Source organism: Suillus subalutaceus (genome assembly GCF_016647625.1).
Source record: "Suillus subalutaceus strain FC151 chromosome Unknown DFJ58scaffold_58, whole genome shotgun sequence".
Classification (NCBI taxonomy): domain Eukaryota; kingdom Fungi; phylum Basidiomycota; class Agaricomycetes; order Boletales; family Suillaceae; genus Suillus; species Suillus subalutaceus.
The window spans coordinates 215,714-231,556 of NW_024540307.1; the positions used below are offsets into that span (position 1 = coordinate 215,714).

General features: G+C 47.1%; 5 protein-coding genes across 5 annotated transcripts; 3 read left to right on the top strand and 2 right to left on the bottom strand.

Moving 5' to 3' along the window:
- Window positions 1-479: 479 nt before the first annotated feature.
- On the top strand, window positions 480-2,748 carry DFJ58DRAFT_790427 (catalase-like domain-containing protein). The gene is made up of 11 exons (XM_041390267.1): window positions 480-734; window positions 784-842; window positions 892-1,063; window positions 1,104-1,181; window positions 1,276-1,454; window positions 1,504-1,617; window positions 1,696-1,821; window positions 1,888-1,941; window positions 2,013-2,238; window positions 2,294-2,419; window positions 2,473-2,748. The coding sequence occupies exons 1-11, from the start codon at window positions 611-613 to the stop codon at window positions 2,610-2,612; spliced, it is 1,398 nt and encodes a 465-aa protein (XP_041243569.1). The 5' UTR covers window positions 480-610; the 3' UTR covers window positions 2,613-2,748.
- Window positions 2,749-6,736, bottom strand: DFJ58DRAFT_790430 (NUC185 domain-containing protein). Its single transcript, XM_041390268.1, has 13 exons — window positions 6,377-6,736; window positions 6,208-6,327; window positions 6,071-6,106; window positions 5,903-6,016; window positions 5,408-5,852; window positions 5,214-5,362; window positions 4,662-5,169; window positions 4,418-4,604; window positions 3,954-4,200; window positions 3,711-3,901; window positions 3,534-3,642; window positions 3,282-3,482; window positions 2,749-3,227 (listed from the first exon to the last, which is right to left on the bottom strand). Exons 1-13 carry the CDS (start codon window positions 6,668-6,670, stop codon window positions 3,045-3,047), a joined length of 2,784 nt encoding a protein of 927 aa, XP_041243570.1. The 5' UTR covers window positions 6,671-6,736; the 3' UTR covers window positions 2,749-3,044.
- Window positions 6,737-6,839: 103 nt separating this feature from the next.
- Window positions 6,840-9,902, top strand: DFJ58DRAFT_790434 (eukaryotic translation initiation factor 3 subunit 8 N-terminus-domain-containing protein). Its single transcript, XM_041390269.1, has 11 exons — window positions 6,840-7,039; window positions 7,060-7,237; window positions 7,287-7,339; window positions 7,362-7,523; window positions 7,569-7,793; window positions 7,846-8,321; window positions 8,358-8,361; window positions 8,406-8,696; window positions 8,792-9,195; window positions 9,246-9,423; window positions 9,449-9,902. The coding sequence occupies exons 1-11, from the start codon at window positions 6,848-6,850 to the stop codon at window positions 9,713-9,715; spliced, it is 2,430 nt and encodes an 809-aa protein (XP_041243571.1). The 5' UTR covers window positions 6,840-6,847; the 3' UTR covers window positions 9,716-9,902.
- Window positions 9,903-9,983: 81 nt separating this feature from the next.
- On the bottom strand, window positions 9,984-11,111 carry DFJ58DRAFT_906367 (P-loop containing nucleoside triphosphate hydrolase protein; the record flags this gene model as incomplete). Its single annotated transcript, XM_041395006.1, has 6 exons — window positions 9,984-10,259; window positions 10,320-10,405; window positions 10,457-10,531; window positions 10,630-10,725; window positions 10,775-10,862; window positions 10,980-11,111. The coding sequence occupies 6 exons, from the start codon at window positions 11,109-11,111 to the stop codon at window positions 9,984-9,986; spliced, it is 753 nt and encodes a 250-aa protein (XP_041243572.1).
- Window positions 11,112-12,361: 1,250 nt separating this feature from the next.
- DFJ58DRAFT_661001 (uncharacterized protein) lies at window positions 12,362-14,371 on the top strand (the record flags this gene model as incomplete). The annotated part of the gene is made up of 3 exons (XM_041382184.1): window positions 12,362-12,543; window positions 14,049-14,107; window positions 14,160-14,371. The coding sequence occupies 3 exons, from the start codon at window positions 12,362-12,364 to the stop codon at window positions 14,369-14,371; spliced, it is 453 nt and encodes a 150-aa protein (XP_041243573.1).
- Window positions 14,372-15,843: the final 1,472 nt, after the last annotated feature.

The following is a 15,843-nucleotide window of genomic DNA, read 5'->3' on the forward strand; positions in this document are numbered from 1 at the left end:
AATTTTAGCTAGCAACTCTGAGAGTCTGTTTAGGTTGCCCTGTGGAGTTGTTTGAATGTCTCGCGAGGTGTGCTAATCGTGTCAACCTATAAGGGTGATGACGGAGAGCCATCACAGCAATGTCTTCTAATCTTGATGATTGGTTATTCACGGGCGGGTCCCATCCTACGCCAGGTATGACCGTGCGAGCTCACTCGTTCGTGGGAGTGTATTCAGTAACTCAAGTACTCACGATCTAACTACATCTTTCCACGAGACTCTTCCAATAACAGAACTGCGTCTCCATAGTTGGACAACCAACTAACCTTATTTGTGTTACCTGGTTTTATTCGCAGCGCAATTGGAAGATATGGGTGACAGGGGTTTCAGTCAGTAAGCCATTTGGCTGACCAAGTATCACCATTGTGGACTATTCTCGTGCATACAACATTACACAGCTGAGTCCTAATGGGTGCACAACGGAGGGCTCGAACCATTCTCGGAGCACAGTGGAGCACCTGATCATCCCCACGCATTCGTAAGACGGTTCCCAGCGGCGGGTACTTATAATCCACTCTCTATCTCGAATAATGTCCCCATCTTTCTCTTGAGCATTCATCATCTCTCGATCATGCCCTCCCCGCAAGTCTTCGCTGCTACAGATGGCGCAGTGTACACAACCTCTAATGGTGCAGCCGTAGCGCATCCCCTTGCTGCTGAACGTGTTGGTCCTGTGGGACCCCTCCTCCTTCAGGGTTGGTTCACTCAGCCAATATAGATTTTTTATGCTGACCCACATATTAGACTTCCACCACATCGATCTTCTTGCTCATTTTGACCGGGAACGGATCCCTGAGCGTGTGGTAAGCGCGACACTCAAATGAATAGGCTTTCATATCCATCATATGCTAGGTGCACGCCAAAGGCGCTGGTGCTCACGGCTATTTCGAGACGACCCACGATCTCAGTGACATCACCTCTTGCAAACTATTCACAAACGTTGGCAAGCAAGTTCGACTAACCGCCCGTTTCTCCACTGTCGGTGGGGAAAGTGGTTCCGCTGACACGGCTCGCGATCCCCGTGGTTTCGCTCCTGAAATTGAGAACGGAGGAGGGTAACCTAGACTGGGTCTTCAACAACACACCTGTGTTCTTCATCAGAGATCCCGCCAAGTTCCCGCCCTTCATTCACACCCAGAAGCGTGACCCCCAGACGCACCTTAAAGATCCAGACGCATTCTGGGTAAGATCTACTTCACTTTGAAAGCGTCCAAATCGAAACATTTTTCCTCATAGGATTACCTGTCTCAAACCCGGAATCGGCGCATCAAGTCATGATACTGTTTTCCGACCGCGGGATACCCGACGGTTACCACAACATGCACGGCTATTCTGGCCATACCTTCAAGCTCGTGAAAGATGACGGCTCGTGGGTCTACACCCAAATTCACTGTATTGCTGATGGCGGCTGCAAGGTTTGTATGCCCTTTTAATGTCACGGTTTGTTGACAATGCATTGCATAGGTCCTCGATACTGCCACGGCTCGTGATTTGTCGGCAGACAACCCCGATCACGGTATTCAATCGTTGTTCGAAACCATAGACGCTGGTAACTTCCCGTCCTGGACCGTCTACGTTGTCAGTGATTTATCGTTTATGCCTCCAATTTCAATAGCTAACCTCCAATTCAGCAAACTATGACTCCAGAGCAGGCAGAAAAACTTCCGTTACAACGTCCTGGACTTGACCAAAGTTTGGCCCCACAAGGACTACCCCTTGCGCCCCGTAGGAAAATTCGTGCTCAACGAGAACCCGCAAAACTACTTCGCTGAAATTGAACAGGTGACGGGAATTTGTTTTATTCCGCCATGATTTGGGCTGACCGACATTTAAATAACTATCAAATAGGCTGCTTTTGCGCCCAGCCATTTGGTTCCCTACTTCGAGGCCTCTGCTGACCCCGTACTTCAGTCACGACTGTTCTCGTACCCTGACACTCACCGTCACCAGGCTTGGCACCAAATTACCACCAGATCCCTGTCAATGCGCCCATTATCTCTGTTGCCAACTTCCAACGCGATGGTGCTATGGCATTCAACAACCAGGGAGCACGCCCGAATTATCAGAGTTTCTATTACACCCTTGACATACTTGAGCAACAAGGGATCTATCAGGGCACACCCAGAGACTATGAGCGAGCCAAACAACATGAAAGCTGGGTTGGTGGAGCATTCTGGGACTTGAGCGAGATCACCGAACGTAGGAGGCTAAAACACAATTTGTTGGACTTCAGTGACAATGACAATTTTTCTAGTTGACTTCGAGCAACCGCGTGCACTCTACCAAAATGTCATGGATGACGCAGCCAGGGCGCGCCTGGTTTCCAACGTTGCTGGCCACCTTGGTGGTGCCAAAAGCGCTGAGGTTAAGGCCCGGACTCGTACGTTCAAATCTGATCTCCAGATATTTTTACTCAACTGAAGATTAATCCAGTTTCTTACTTTGCATCTGTGGACCAATCTTTGTCTGACCGCATTGCTAAGGCTATCGGTGCCCCCACTGCAAAGCCTTTGGCTGTCAAACCTGCGTCCGAGGCAGTTCGCTTCAGGCATGGTGTCGGTGCTGCGCTGTAATTTGTAAACGTCAAGGAATTTATTGTAGCAACCATGGAAACAAGCTATCACGTGTATTGTTTTAGTAGAATAAAATATTGGTGTCGCTATCCGCAGGACGAGAATTTGGCGACCTGCACAAACGATATATCTGCAATAGCCAGAATACGGAGGGTGCTGCATCTCACTGTCATAGACAACGAGCAAAGGACACTTTATTGAAGTCTTCTGTAATGCAGAACTAGGCATGGACCAGTCCTGACCATATATCTATTCAGAGATCTGGATGGTAGGTTGGCGAGAAAAAATATTTTCTAGCAACCCTCCGAGTCACTATGACGCCAGACGGCGGATGTAGGTGCTATATGTTCCAAGTGTTCTGGCTCATCAACATGACAGACGTACATGAAATTGCGCATCCTGAGGAAAGTGAGGGTTGGTCCAACATAGATCCTACAGGTACAGGGAAGAACAAAAAATAACGGAATTAGGGCGTTCTAGCATCTCAGATGCCTTCTGAAATTTTTCCTGGAGTTCCAAGTTGCCAATGACTTGGGCGGCCTGAGCCATTTGACGAAGTAATTCACCAAGGCGCCTGAAGACGCGTATCAGGTTTCCCTCGAATTGATCGGTCAACTGTGTTCGCTCAATAGATCAGTAAGTTCATGATGAACGGTAGGGTCAACAAACTTTGCAAATGTCAGAAAACGAAGCTCCTCTACACCACTGGAAAACGGCGTCCATTAATTCGACTTTGAAAGACGCAACATATTCTTCCTCAACCAATGGTAATTTTGATTCCTGCGACACCTTTGCTATTCGGCGCGCGATTTCTTGCATGACACGTAATGGCGCTGCTAACTCTTCCGTGAGCTTGGTCACATGTTCACTCTGAAATCAAGACGTTAGCTAATTCATTCAGACCGAAATCATCCCGGATACCTTTTCTGTGAAAACAAAGCAGCTAAGTAGACTGGCACATTGCTCAGGGAGTAGGGAGTTGAAAACGCCATTGAAGATAAGTTCAGTAAGAAGAAGCTCATCCCCAGTGCTTGATTTCGCAAGCTACGCGACCCTTCAGCTCCGCGATATCAGATGAATTCGTGCACTCAAGTCGACGGAGTACTCGTTTCCCGGTATTTCAACTCCTCGAGTTGCAACACATCGTGGGTTGCCATAATACGCTTCTTCAGATCTCGTATCTTCGTTTGCGCCTCCTGCTTTTGAGCGTATAGTGTGTATAGTTCTGGGAGACGAGGATCATTGTGCAATGGATTTGAGAACATTCTTTGCTCCATGACGTCAATTTTCTGCCCGCAATATTGAATTTCACGCAATACATTGGGAATGACAATGACTTACATTGACCAGGGCTGTGAACTTTTCGTCTTTGATGTCCATGTTTTGCACAGGATCGAGAAGGGCAATGCCATCCGGAAATCTGCGTTGCACTTCGAGAACGCTCTTCCAGACAGTATCCCGCGCTTGATCTTGTCGAAGATCTTTTGGTAGAAAAACACGGATGTGGCTGATCGCGTCTACGGTTGAAAGGAAAATGGGCACTACGAGCGGCGAGCCTTTATTGCCAGGGAAACAAGGGAGTATCCCCCTGGTGTGGGTGTGGATATCGTTTTGTCTTTCGGTAGGGTAGCGCCATCGTTGCAGTTCAATAGCACATCGAGGACATATTGCTCGTGGGGAGGGACATCCGCTAGCTGATGTTCTTGCCACGTCTAAAGAAGAATGAGTATCTAATTAACTTTGTCCGACGATGATAATGACCTTTGGTGGCAAACGCTTCTGGTAATTTACGACCACGGCCCCACCCAAAGTCAAGGTCTTTATACTTCACCTTGATCAAGCGACCGGGTTGCAGGAACGGAAGCGAATAGTTGGGATGGGTAATTACTTCGCGAAAATCCGCTGCCATGCGATCTAGTTGTTGACGATAATCGTAATAGGTAGCAACGATGTTTTCGTCGGAATAGCGATAGCGTCTCGCCGTTTTTCCTCCTTCTGCAGCTCTAAGCGGGCATTAGTGGTTTCACAACACATATCCAAGACGCTCACCATCTTCCAGGACAGGAATCCCAGCGCTGCTCTGGAACTGGAAAAAGCATCGCTCGAGCATGTACTCAGGGCTAATGCCTTCAACCTTGAGTAAGTTCAAAATCATGTTATAACCGAGGTGGAAGGCAGAATCTAGCCGGTCAGCCTCTCCCTTGATCATGTCTTTGGCGGCTGATGGCTCTAGCTTTTCGTCGCACATCATGATGACAACGCCTCGATCGTCAAGACCACGTCTACCTGCACGGCCAGACATTTGAATGTACTCTCCTGAAGAAAGGTTTCGGAATTCTCTTCCATCGAATTTGCGGGCGGCAGTAAAGACTACTGTTTTCGCAGGCATATTGAGTCCAATAGAAAAGGTCTCCGTGGCAAATAGAACCTTTATAAGGCCTTCTTGGAAGAGGATCTCAATGACTTCCTTGAGAATAGGTAGCAAGCCGCCATGATGTATCCCAATACCCCGCTTGAGCAACGGAAGGATATTGGATATTTGGGAGAGATTCCGATCCTCTGCTGAGAGATTTCGATGGCGTTCTGAAAAATATTCGAAACAAGTTCCTGTTCATCTGTGGAATTGAATTCGAATTTAGACATAGTAAGCGCAAGAGCCTCGCACTCTCGCTTGCTGAAAGCGAAAACAATGACAGGATTATAGTTCTTGAGCATGATCATTTTGATGATTTTGGAAATATCGGATTGTCCTGGTGATGATTAAGCGGATGGTGAGATACAGACAAATCAGATACCTTTCTTTTCGCCTCCTTTTTTCGTCTTGCCTTTACGACCTTTTCCGCTGCGCGGGTCGGCAGGGTCCTCCCCGGTTTTGTCTTGAAGTGTACCCATCGCTTTGCTGAAATTGTCTTCACGAAATTCTCCTTTTTCATTGACGACAAGATAGATACCTTCGCCTCCTGCAGGAAATAGATAGTGTTGCAACGGTGTTGGACGGAAGTCGGTATAGACAACATGACACGGTTGATCATGGGATTTACAGATCCACTCAGCGAATTGCATAGCGTTCGGTATAGTGGCGGAAAGAAAAACGTAGCGAACCGTGTGGGGAAGCAGGATGATAGTTTCCTCCCAGACGACCCCACGCTCTTTGTCTCGCATGTAGTGAATTTCGTCAAAGATTACCCATGCAACTTCACGCATTATCTCGGACCCTCGATAGAGCATCGACCGTAAGATCTGCCAAAGTCTCTGAGTTGGTGAGGAGGATGATCATGAGCCACACATACCTCTGTGGTCATTACAAGGCATGTCGCGGAAGGATTTATAGTTACATCTCCGGTCATAAGACCAACGTCCCCGAATTCTGCGAGCATCTCACGATACTTTTGATTACTCAAAGCCTGTTAGACTTCCAGGTTATCCCTTCGTGATTACACACTAAGGCTGCTGCTCACCTTGATCGGACTAGTGTAAATAACACGTTGTTTATTCTGCAGGGATTGCGCGATAGCGTATTCTGCGACGACCGTTTTTTCCAGCACTCGTATGTGCCGAAACCAAAACACTTTCGTTACGCCTGGATGGCGAATACCGAGACTTGCTGAAATGGATCGAGAGTGAACTTGTATTCCCTTGCCGGTTTTTGGGGAGGGACATGTTGCGCGATAGGCACATAGTGATATCCTGGTGGTATGGCAACTTGGTGGCGGACCTAGCAAAGTTATAGATCAATGCAAATTATCCGAGTGATTGGTTAATACCTGATGTCTCAGTTCCAGCCGCGAACCAGCTTCGACTGACCCCGTGAGCCCTCCACTTGCGGCCATTTCACGTTTGGCCTCGGTCTCAAACTCATCTACGACAACTGGTACAGGTGATGATACACGGGGTTTCTTGGAAGCACAACTGCCAGAAGCGTGATCACCCGGAGGATCCGTGCTTGCACGACGCTTTATTTTCTTGTCAACGTGACGCGGTTCACGGACAATTTCATCTTTGTCCTCATCCACAGAAGGCGCCCCATCGAGGAATGAGAATAAATCAGGCGTGGACATATGGAATATTGCAGTGAGCAAGTGCAGATTTCGGCGCCAGGCTTGCAGTAAGTCTGCCTAAGTACATAAGTACCTAGTTGGGGACCAGCGCGGAGTTTTAACATCCGGCAATAGCCGAAAGTGAATTTTCCTGAGTAAGATATCGGGTGTGGTATACAGATTTTGCATTGTGCAATCATGTCGCGATTCTTCAGACAAGCTGGCGATTCAGACTCTGATACAGAGGAATCCGACGAGGAGCTCCTCACTAGCGGTGATGAAGATGCCGCTGCCCCAAAAGCTGCCGCCAAACCGGCCATGTCAAGATTCCTACGCACGGCGGGAAGCGATTCTAGTAGCTCAGACTCAGAGTCATCCGATGAGGATGAAGTGAGATGTCAGATGAAGAGCCAACACAGAAGAAGAAATCCCGATTCATGCGTGGCGATTCGGATGAAGACAGTGAAGACGAGGATGTCAAACGTGTTGTAAAAAGCACCAAGGATAAGCGCTTGGAGGAAATTGAAGCTACTGGAAAGGTCATGGACAATGGGCTCAAAATCAACGACTGGGTCGCTATATCAAATGGTGAGTCTTGTCGAGCTTTTATCAGATTCACTGACTGTCGTTCTCTTAGAATTCGACAAGCTCTTGCGTCTTGTGCAGCGACAGAGTAATGCTGCAGAAACCGTTACCTCCGTTCTTTGTCAAGACCCTTCTAAGTCTAGAGAACTCCCTTAATGCTGCTCTGACGAAGGAGAAGGAGGCAAAGAAGAAGATGAACGCCACCAATGCTCGAGCGCTCAACTCCATGAAGCAGAAGGTCCGCAAAACGACTAAAGAGTTTGAAAAGGAGGTCCAGCAGTATCAGAATGTAAGTTTTTTTGGACCACTCTATTACGATCCTCACCTCTCGCAGGATCCAGAAGCATTCGAACGTGAATTTGCCGCTCATGCTCAACCTGCCGATGTTGTTGTCCCCAAACCCAAGAAGCAGAAGAAAGGTGCAGACTCTGAGAGTGACGGGGAACCGGTATTAGATGATCGGTTTACCACAGTCGGCAAAGGCGGCAAAGCTATGTCTTTCTCCGCGGACAACATCTTTAAAACTTTGAAGCTTATTCATGAGGCTCGTGGCAAGAAGGTGTGCATGTTTTTTGTTTTGTTTTTCTTCTTTTCGATTAAAAACATCATAGAACACTGACCGAGGAGAGCAAATACGGATTTTGGAGAAACTCCTAGAAGTAGCGGTCACATCATACCAACGCATCCGCATCCTTCTGGCGCTTGTTTCATCACGGTTTGACTACAATTCATCAATTACATCGTATATGCCAACTGATCTGTGGCTCTCGGCGCAACATGAAGTCGATCAGTTGATCTCAATAGTGGTCGCGGACTCGTCCTACTCTGTGCAGGAGGACACTGAAGATTATGATGAACTCGTTGAGCGCCATCCTGCAACCGAGAGTGGTGGGGTTGTTCGTATTCGTGGCAGCATCATCAGCTTTGTAGATCGACTGGACGACGAATTCACGAAGAGTCTACAAAACATCGATCCCCATGGAACAGAGTATATCGACCGTCTTAAGGATGAGAAAGTACTTTACCGTACTATCAGCCGTTCGCAAGCTTTCTATGAACAGACAAGCCAGCCGGAACCCTTGCGCGAGTGATCATGCGACGGTTGGAGCATATCTATTCCAAGGTTAGTTGAAGTCAGCTCACTGCAGTACTTTTTTGACAATGTTGGTAGCCTGATGCTGTCGTATCTGCTCTTGAGTCTTCATTGGCTTCGTCGGAGATAACTCCCAGCGTCACTCTGGCATCTTCTGCTACCACATCATCCCTGATTCACTCCCTTTGCGTTCATCTTTACAAAGCCGACAACTCCCTTCTGCGCACTCGCGCCATGCTCAGTCACATCTACCATCACGCGTTGCACAATGACTTCTACACGGCGCGAGACATGTTACTTATGTCGCATCTGCAAGAGTCAATCCATTCTGCGGACGTCGCAACGCAGATCTTGTATAATCGAACCGTTGTGCAGCTCGGGCTTTGTGCTTTCAGATGCGGGTTGATAAAAGAGGCTCAAGCGACGCTGCAAGACATCTTCACGACACACGCGCGTAAAGGGAGTTGCTCGCTCAGGGTGTCCACCAACAGCGCTTTCAACAACAACTCACGCCAGAGCAAGAGAAAGCGGAACGGTCACGTCAATTGCCATTCCATATGCATATAAACACTGAACTTCTCGAGGCGGCCTTCCTCGTATCCAGCATGCTTGTCGAAGTCCCCCTTCTTGCCAGCATTGAGTCAGAGGAGCAGAAGCGCAAGGCGATCTCAAAGCCATTCCGCCGGTTACTTGACTTTGCCGATCGCCAAGTGTTCACAGGCCCTCCTGAAAGCACACGCGATCACATCATGCAGGCGAGCAAGGCGCTGCAAGATGGCGAATGGGAGAAATGTCGTGACCTCATTCAAAGCATCAAGATATGGACTCTCATGCCTGAAGTTTCGTCAGTTAAAGAGATGCTTGCAAAGTACGTTTTGTCGTCTCACCGACAATTCCACCTCTGACCACGATGTACAGACGTATTCAAGAACAAGGACTGCGCACGTACCTTTTCACATATGCCCCTTACTACAGCACACTCTCACTGTCTCTCCTGTCGCGCACATTTTCTCTTCCACTTCGCTCCGTTACATCGATGATTTCTAAAATGATCTGGAACGAAGAGCTGTCAGCGTCTCTTGATCAGTCAACTGGTGTGGGTGGTGTTCCACCGCATTGAGCACTCACGTCCGCAGCAGCTTGCTCAGGTTATTGCGGATAAAGTCAGTGCACTTCTCGAGCAGAACGAAAAGGTCCTTGACATCAAGCTTGGCGGTAGCGGAGGATGGGGTGACAGGAGCGGTGACAAGGGTGAGAAGCGTGGTGAACAAACTCAAGAACGTAGAGGAAGAGGAGACAGGACGCGAGGAAGCCTGCGCGGTGGTCCTCGTGGACGCGGCTCGCGATTTGCCCAGGGTCTTGGTAATCAGATGACAAGAGTACGATGAACTTATCATTGTGTCAATATTATCTTTTGGAATGTCTACCGACGTGATACTTGCGAGCTTGATACTGGATAGTAGTTTCGGTGAATTCACTAGGCGAAATTCTCGGCTCTACTTCAGTGGAAGTGGGTTTCTCTGACTCTAGTCGATATGTTAAGTACCTCTACTCAGAGGATGATTCCAGAGAATGCTCCTTGTGCAATTCCAAGGCAAACGCAAGCAGAGCTACGCCGAGGCAAGGTACAGAAGGATCCTGTATGGTAGTACCCACTCAGCTGTGAACTAATCCCCAAATTTTGCTTGCCGCGTCGTTCATCGCATCTCGCCACATCTCTCCCGCACTGCCGTCTTTTGCACCTCCATGTTTTCCTTCAAGGACGTATGGAATGCCGCGATCTCCACCCCAGCTCACACCCCCAACAAGAGGGAGTTGTGCTAGGAGAGGGATCCCGAGGCGCGATGCATTAGCTAAAGTCCCAAATAGCTCATGCGCGGTGTTGCAAGAAGGACACAGGAAGGACGCTTGGTTAAGGATGAGACCTGTTATCTGCAGTTGGCAACGAATACAATGAGGGTGAGGCCAAAAGACAATATGTATAATACTTACCGGAACGGAGATCTTTTCGAACATAGAAATTCCTCTTCTTACATCTGTTAGTGCGACGTCCTGTGGAGTTGAAACGATGACTGCGCCTATTTCATTTTAGACGGCGAACAATATCTGAAGAGCTCGTGGAAGCGAACCGTCAACGACAACTAATTGTCCCAGTGTAAGAGGGACATCTCCCGTCCCTGGGGGCATATCTATGATTAGTACATCTAGCCCAGGATAGGATCCACCAGCATCCGCCAGTCAACATCGAAGAGGAGTTGCTGTACGGCTTTTTGAACCATAAGGCCGCGCCAGACAATTGCACCTTCAAATTCTGTGGAGTCAGGCGGTGGCCGAGGGACAAGGTAGCCCATGGACATGGTAGGAACGCCATGATTGATTATGGGGATGAGAGCGCCAGCTAGTAACAGAGTCACTCGGAAGCTCATGGTGTGTGCTAGAAAACGAACCCGAAGTTAAATGTGGGTCGTCCGAATGCTGGAGTCCCATCAAGGTAGGTATAGAAGGTCCAAAAAATGTCCAAGTCAAGTATGCCAACTCGTGGTCGATGAGGCAGCATTGCAAGGGAGAAAGCAAGATTTACTTCATTTGTGGTCATTCAAAAGTTCCGTTCAGTTATTGTTGAGACATACCTGCTATTGTGCTCTTGCCCACCCCCCCCTTTCCGCTTGCTACAACGATTACCTTCTTTACGTGCTCAATACGTCGTTTTTGGATTGGCCCGCCGCGTCGGGGCATTTGGGGTGCAGAGGGGCGGACGAAATGGGGAGGCCCTACTGGACGCATTGTCAGATACGCAACATGAAGCTCTTCAACTTACCAAAGGATTTTCATGGCTTCGGCTTGCAGTCGACGTGAAGGTGCGCAGAGCCGTACCACAGCACCGTACTAATTTTAAGGTGAACATGATGAAGTACTATCTATGAATCCCAGTCAAAACCCGCAACAGGCTGAGCCACGAGAATATTTACAGAGGGAAGCCACGCTGAGCCATGTTAGACAGACTTTTTTTTTTGTTCGTTTTACCAGGTCACGTCATGTAAACTGTAACGGTGGCTGTCTGTCAGCACCCGTACAACGTCAGTTTGCCTGTTCTTTCCAATTCCTGTCAAACCTCCTAACTACGCTCATTTACTCGTTATTCTACCAGCTACTCGTGGTCCCCTTTCGGCCGAGTACTCTACTACTCATTCCTTTCCCTTATCATTCCGTTACTGTCTCTATCTAGGGATCCACATGGGTGAACCCGGTCAAACCCGCACCCGCACCCCAGGCTATAGTGTTACATTAATACATCTTATATGGGCTATTAGCCACCTATTGTTCTCACCTTTCTTACTTGATAAAGTGGTACCTAAGATGTTTACGTGCCACTACATTAGCTTAAAAAGGCCTATTTGTGAGGACCAGCATCCTAAGGGGACTTAGAGCCTTCAATATTATACTGTGGTATAGGGAGCACGTGAGCAAGTGAGTAATGTCTAAGTATGGTAGTACCACACCACCCGCCGTTGTCGTCAACAACGTGTCTCCCATGACGAGCTCACTACTGCCTCAATTTTAGTTGTTGAAGGGCGCGTTTTTTGTCATCCTCCTAAATCCACTCTTGACTAATATATAATTTATCTTTCTTCACAGCACAGATGCCAAATACAGAGCTGTATATACGGTATGTATTTTATGTCACACAGTTTTGACTATGGGTGACATATGTTACACGCCACCCTCAACCTTTCAACCACCTTCCACACATCACGCCACCCGTTCTTTAGCCTCCTTTCACCCTGTGTTAGTGATGACCAAAGGACTCTACAGCGCACCTGGCGTGTCTCAAGCAGCACGGATATCCATTGGAGGGAGGAGAAGTCAGGTGATTTGCAACAAAGATCATGCCAAGCGGGCAATGGTAGCATCCTCAGAACGTGCAGTGCAGCTCCGTAGTGCATACTTCCTACTCTTTTTCACTGTTGCCCTGCATAACTGATCATTAGAGATGAACTTGCACCAGTGGGAACACTTTTTGCAAGCAGAAATAGATGTTGCTACAGCCAAACCTTCCTCAGATCTGCCTTACGACCTCACCAAACGACAGCTTCAACCACGACTTTGATGTTTCAACAATTATCCCTCCAGTGGGTGAGGAAGGCTTCTCAGTCAGTCATGGTGGTGGAGAGCTTGAGCTTCACGAGGATCTGAGTAATGCCCTATCCTCCCAATGGTAAGCCTCATATTTTGATCAATTCTACTAGCTGTATGATGTGATAATTTAGTCCTCATATTGATGACTGCGATCAACATGACCCACACAACCCGACTAGCACTATCCTGGGCAGCCCAGTATGAGTTGCTCATTGATGCATACCTACAGTTTTGTTATGGGAACCCATCATTTGTGTCTCTCCCCACCACTATCAGCGATTCTGATGAGACCTTGGAGACATTCTCCATAGAAGTCGTTGATTTATTTGGTGAGTCATAGATTCCTTTACCTGAAACAGCACCTCATGTTCCCTTAGAACATTATCATGCTGTCTTTGCTCACTCCTCGCCTCATCTCAATGTGTCACTTATGGCACGGGGGTGCATTGGAGCATCGCCAATTCAGCCAACAGTCGCCATCACTTTATGAACTCTGGAATCCTACTGTCAGACTCACCACACATGTCCACGTGTGAGCATTCATGCCCAAGCAAAAGCATTATGTCATCTTCACAATGTAAGTCAATTATTTTTTTAAGTTTCAACATGTAATTCTTCTGAGTACAGGTCCGTTACAGTTGGTATTTAGTGGCACAGTTTCGGGTTGCCTATGATGTGTACCTTGAAATATTACGACGTGTGTCGCTTCGTGTGTCCCAAGCTCTTGGACATACAGGTCCAAATTGGCGCGCACGTAACTCTTGTCCTGCTTGTCATTACAAGGTCGAAGGTGAACCAGAACTTCGGTTTCCATTTGAGGTTGCACTGGATGGCAACAACTTGGCAAAATTTGTGGACCCTGCCCTACGTGGGGGAAGAGAGCGTTCTGACCCCTGAAATGGCCAGTCTGATATCTGGCTTGATGAAGAATATGTTGACCAATTCAAAGATGAGGTTCAGAATGCTCGCTGGTGCCACCATCATACTCCTGCTCAAACTGTGGATCCGGATGATCCATGGGTTGATTGTGAAGCCAAAGAACAAGATTCAAATGAGCCAATCAACATATGCATTGATCATTGGCACAATGCGGCCCCGGAGGCTCGTAAACAAATGTTTGCAGTCTTTTGCAAGTTGGGTATTTTGTAGCTGTATGCCGTCACAGCTTTCTTCTTTTGATATGCGATATGGTTTGCAGCAGTGAGCTGTGCGTTCTGTTCAGATTACAATATTCTGATGCTGATCTGCTGACTCAATAATTTATGCAGAATGAAATATCCACTTGTGACCATCAGCAAATTGATGGAAGTCTTTGCTGAGCCCTTCCTTTACAGCTATGACATTAAGTGTGCATTCCATTCTATTCTACATTGCTCATCGCTCAGATCTGCAGTGCAGGCTCTCAGTATTGAAGGAGTGGGTACCAGGATTTCATGGTCATGCACACAATAGACTCTGTCAAGTACGGCACCACTCGAAGTTCATGGTTGGTGCTGGGAAGGAAGATTTTGAAACTTGTGAACGAACATTTTCGGAGTCTAATGCACTCGCTCCCAAAATTAGGAATGCAACTGAATTTCACAGGCATCAAGCACTCGATGAACATTTTAAATTCGCTGACGAGGACAAATATGCTACTCTCAGTTGGTCTACGCTCCCATACTAGTACTAATATGTGCTTATGACAGTTTCTAGGTACCTTCATCTACTGCAATTACGTGCAAGCACTCGAGTGCATTCATTCCCATGAGGAGTTTCTTCAACATTTTGATTTCACCCCTCAAGATTTTGAATTGGACCTGGCTGAGGAACACAGCTACCTGGAGGTGGCTGGTCAATGCAAGTCTGGAGATAGTATACAAGTGGAATATGTGAAGGCATTGAATGACCTTGATCTAGCATGGTGAGTCTGTATTATTCTTCTAGACTTGTATTTATGTTTAATTATGTTAGAACTCAATGGGAGGCCGCCCAACATGAGTTCAATTCGCCTCGACTTACGCATTCTTGACAATGGATTTACTAATAAGGACATCACCAATGTACGCCGTCGCCATACCACAACACAGAACCGAATGGAGATGAAAGCCCAGGTTGTCGAGGATTTCAAAGCTCGCATTGGTGTTGAGGAGCAGTGGTCTCCGACCCACATGGAATGCATTAGAGCACAATCACTCATTGCCAATGCACAGTATCATAAGGCTGTTGATGATGTCGAGCACCTTGTGGTCATGCAACTTCTGGAACTTACAGTGGCTCAAAAAAACTGTCCGCATGTTTTGACATTTTTCACTATCTATGATATTGTGTGAGAATGAACAAATTCCTCAAGGACATTACTTATACCACATTGTAGTATGGCTTCAGGGCTTTTATTTGAGCCCTACACCGTGGGAATCGGCGGAGATATGGTGGAGATATAAGGCTTATAAAATGATGACTCATGTGGACAGTTTTTTTGAGTGTATATTAAAACTTTATAAATCATTATTTATGACACCATAAAAATCATGCCACTATTATATAAATTATAAAGTGGTGTCATCTATGTTATTTTATGACTATATCTAACTATATAAACCAGAATATCTCATGTATCATAGTCATAATCACCATGAAAGCCATCTCCTCTGCTCAAAGAGATAATATCCTCTCTCTGTCTTATGCTGGCCTCTTGCTCGCCAAATTTCCTCTAGAACTGGAATATGCAAGTCCACTGTGGCCAAGTTCATCAAAGAAAGCCACCCAGACAAGGAAAACTCTTGTGGAGGACGTCCATCCAAGCTTACCTCTACTGACAAAAGGGCTATTATCCAACATATCACTACAGGAAAGGCTGATAATGCTGTCCAAGCCACCCATTATATCAATTCCACCATCACTACCCCTGTCTCTTCACAAACTGTGAGGAATGTTCTCAAGGCAGCTCATCTCAAGGCAGTAAAGAAGTAACAAGCAAAAAGCCTCTTCTCTCCATCAAACATAGCAGAGAAGACTAGCCTTTGCCTTAGCTCATCAACACTGGACTGTAGAGGACTGGAAGCTGTTATATGGTCAGATGAGACCAAAAATCAATAGGATTGGGTCACGATGGGAAGGTGTAATGTATGGAAAAGAAGGGCGATGGCCTAACAGACAGAGAGGTTAATGGGACTGTCAAGTTTGGAGGAGGTTCTTTAATGGTATGGGGCTGTATGGGATGGAATGGTGTGGGAATGCTTGCTGAGGTTGAGGGGAAGATGAATGCTGAGCAGTATGTGGACATTTTAAATGACCACTTGCTGCCTAGCTTGGCAGAATCAGGGATGATGAAGAAGATATCATTTTCCAACAGGATAATGATCCCAAGCACACATCCAGAAGAGCTAGGGAATGGTTT

Bases quoted from the DNA above. Each gene is read 5' to 3' on its own strand.
- DFJ58DRAFT_790427 (XM_041390267.1), top strand. From the start codon at position 611: ATGCCCTCCCCGCAAGTCTTCGCTGCTACAGATGGCGCAGTGTACACA. The intron at 843-891 runs GTAAGCGCGACA...ATCATATGCTAG, and splicing joins AACGGATCCCTGAGCGTGTG to GTGCACGCCAAAGGCGCTGG. The intron at 1,618-1,695 runs GTCAGTGATTTA...CAGAGCAGGCAG, and splicing joins CGTCCTGGACCGTCTACGTT to AAAAACTTCCGTTACAACGT.
- DFJ58DRAFT_790434 (XM_041390269.1), top strand. From the start codon at position 6,848: ATGTCGCGATTCTTCAGACAAGCTGGCGATTCAGACTCTGATACAGAG. The intron at 7,238-7,286 runs GTGAGTCTTGTC...TCGTTCTCTTAG, and splicing joins CTGGGTCGCTATATCAAATG to AATTCGACAAGCTCTTGCGT. The intron at 9,196-9,245 runs GTACGTTTTGTC...CACGATGTACAG, and splicing joins GTTAAAGAGATGCTTGCAAA to ACGTATTCAAGAACAAGGAC.
- DFJ58DRAFT_790430 (XM_041390268.1), bottom strand. From the start codon at position 6,670: ATGTCCACGCCTGATTTATTCTCATTCCTCGATGGGGCGCCTTCTGTG. The intron at 6,107-6,207 runs GTATTCGCCATC...CAATCCCTGCAG, and splicing joins ATCCATTTCAGCAAGTCTCG to AATAAACAACGTGTTATTTA. The intron at 5,363-5,407 runs GTATCTGATTTG...AATCATCACCAG, and splicing joins AAAAGGAGGCGAAAAGAAAG to GACAATCCGATATTTCCAAA.